This window comes from Corapipo altera, unplaced genomic scaffold (genome assembly GCF_003945725.1).
Source record: "Corapipo altera isolate COAL_440 unplaced genomic scaffold, ASM394572v1 59643, whole genome shotgun sequence".
NCBI classification, from domain to species: Eukaryota; Metazoa; Chordata; class Aves; order Passeriformes; family Pipridae; genus Corapipo; species Corapipo altera.
Window position 1 is genome coordinate 1 of NW_020888272.1, and position 2,307 is coordinate 2,307.

Here is a 2,307-nt window from a genome sequence, read left to right on the forward strand (position 1 = left end):
GGGGGGGGTCGGGGCTCACCTCAGACGCCGCTGCAGGACCGCCCGGCGCCGCAGCCAGCAGAAGCGGATGGCATAGCCCAGGGCCACCAGCACGGCCACCAGGAGCAGCCCCCCGCCGATCACCGAGCCCAGCACGACCCCGTAGCGGGTGGGCACTGCGGGGACAGGGGCACCGTGTCACCCTCGGCAGCGGGCAGGGGACAGTGGCACCGTGTCACACCCGGCAGTGGGCAGGGGACAGTGGCACCGGGTCACACCAAGCAGCGGGCAGGGGACAGTGGCACAGGGTCACCCCCGGCACTGGAGAAGGGACACGGGCACCGGGTCACCCCTCGGCAGCGGGCAGGGGACACCGGCACCACGTCACCCCCGGCAGCGGGCAGGGGACAGTGGTACCGTGTCACCCCAAGCAGCGGGCAGGGGACAGTGGCACCGTGTCACCCTCTAGCAGAGGGTGGGCACTGCGGGGACAGTGGTACCGTGTCACCCCCGGCAGTGGGCAGGGGACAGTGGCACAGGGTCACCCCCGGCAGTGGAGAAGGGACATTGGCACCGAGTCACCCCCGGCACTGGAGAAGGGGCACTGGCACCGGGTCACCCTCGGCAGCGGGGAGGGGACAGGGGCATCGTGTCACACCCGCCAGTGGGTGGGCATTGCGGGGACAGTGGCACCGTGTCCCCCCACAGTCAGGGTGGCAGGGAAGGGACATTGTCACCGTGTCCCCCCGCTGCCAGCGGGGCCGGGAGGGCCCCCCGTTGGCCCCGTACCTTTCTCGAGGACGTAGAGGGTGACCTGCGAGGACTTGCCCACGATGTCCGGGGGGTTCTTGACGTCGCAGGTGAAGGTGCCGTTGTCGGTGGGCTCCAGGTTGTGGATGGCGATGGATCCGTCCTTGCGCCGGGGGTTCCCGACCCATTCCATGCGCTCCTTGAAGCTCCCGACGTCATCGATGTAGGGCTGGCCCTTGGCGTAGTGGAAGATCTGCCCGGGGGACAGCGACAGCGGTGACATCGCGCTGGGGAGGGGGGGGGGGAGGGTGGCAGGGTGACCCCACCCCCGCCCCGTCCCGCCCCGGAGAGGGGGCGTCACGAAGGGGCTGCCACGGGAGCGCTGGGGATGCTCGTGGAGGTGTCCCCAGGGTGCCACCGCGGTGTGGGGGACACCGTGTCACCCGCAGGGAAGGGACCGTCCTGCTGGGGCTGGGACTGGGGACACGTTGGGGACACCCCAGTGTCACCAGAGTGTGAGGGGGACACGGTGTCACCCGCAGGGAAGGGACCGTCCTGCTGGGGCTGGAGCTGGGACACGGCGGGCACCGGGGTTGGGGACACTGTGGGGACGCGTTGGGGACACCCCAGTGTCACCACAGCACAAAGGGACACGGTGTCACCCGTAGGGAAGGGACTGCCCTGATCGGGCTGGGGCTGGGACATGACGGGTACTGGGGCTGGGGACATGTTGGGGACATCACGGGGACACTCCAGTGTCACCACAGCGCACGGGGGGCACAACTGGCACTGAGATCTGGTGGGCACTGGGACAAGGGAACGCCATGGGGACACCCCGGTGTCACCAGAGTGTGAGGGGACACGGTGTCACCCGCAGGGAAGGGACCGTCCTGCTGGGGCTGGGGGCACGCTGGGGACACCTCGGTGTCACCAGAGCGTGAGGGGACACGGTGTCACCCTCAGGGAAGGGACAGTGCTCTGGGGCTGGGACACGGCGGGGGCTGGGGACACGTTGGGGACACCCCGGTGTCACCAGAGCGTGAGGGGACACGGTGTCACCCGCAGGGAAGGGACAGTGCTCTGGGGCTGGAGCTGGGACACGGCGCTCACTGGGGACGTCGGGAACACGCTGGGGACAGTTGGGGACAGCTGGGGACACTCACGGAGATGCTGTCGCGGGAGCCCTCGGCCTGGAAGTGCCAGGTGATGGAAATGTCCTCGGAGATCCACTCGCTGGACCAGAAGCTGCAGGACAGGGTGACCCGCGAGCCCACGGTGCCGAACACCTCCCGCGGCGTGTACACGCGGATCGGCGACACCGGCGACACTCCTGGGGGGGGCACACGCCCGTCACAGCCCGTCACACACCCCCCGCGCCACGGGAGGTGTCACCAAAGCGCGGGCAGGGGGGACACAGCGGAGGTGTCCCCACGGCTGGCTCGGAGGGGACAGTGTCCCGCTGGCCGGTGACACGGGCAGGGCTGGCACCCAGCACCCCCCGTGTCTGTCCCGAGGGAGCTCCTGGCACTGCGGTGACAGTGTCACCACCCCCTCGGTGTCCCCAGGGTGGTGCCAGGT

The 2,307-nt window shown here is 70.0% G+C and overlaps 1 protein-coding gene across 1 annotated transcript; it reads right to left on the bottom strand.

The window, feature by feature from the left end:
- Window positions 1-15: 15 nt before the first annotated feature.
- Window positions 16-2,059, bottom strand: MPZ (myelin protein zero; the record flags this gene model as incomplete). Its single annotated transcript, XM_027633051.1, has 3 exons — window positions 16-155; window positions 769-982; window positions 1,893-2,059. Coding segments are annotated over 3 exons (521 nt in total), but the record flags the coding sequence as incomplete, so codon positions are not given.
- Between the last annotated feature and the right edge of the window lie 248 nt (window positions 2,060-2,307).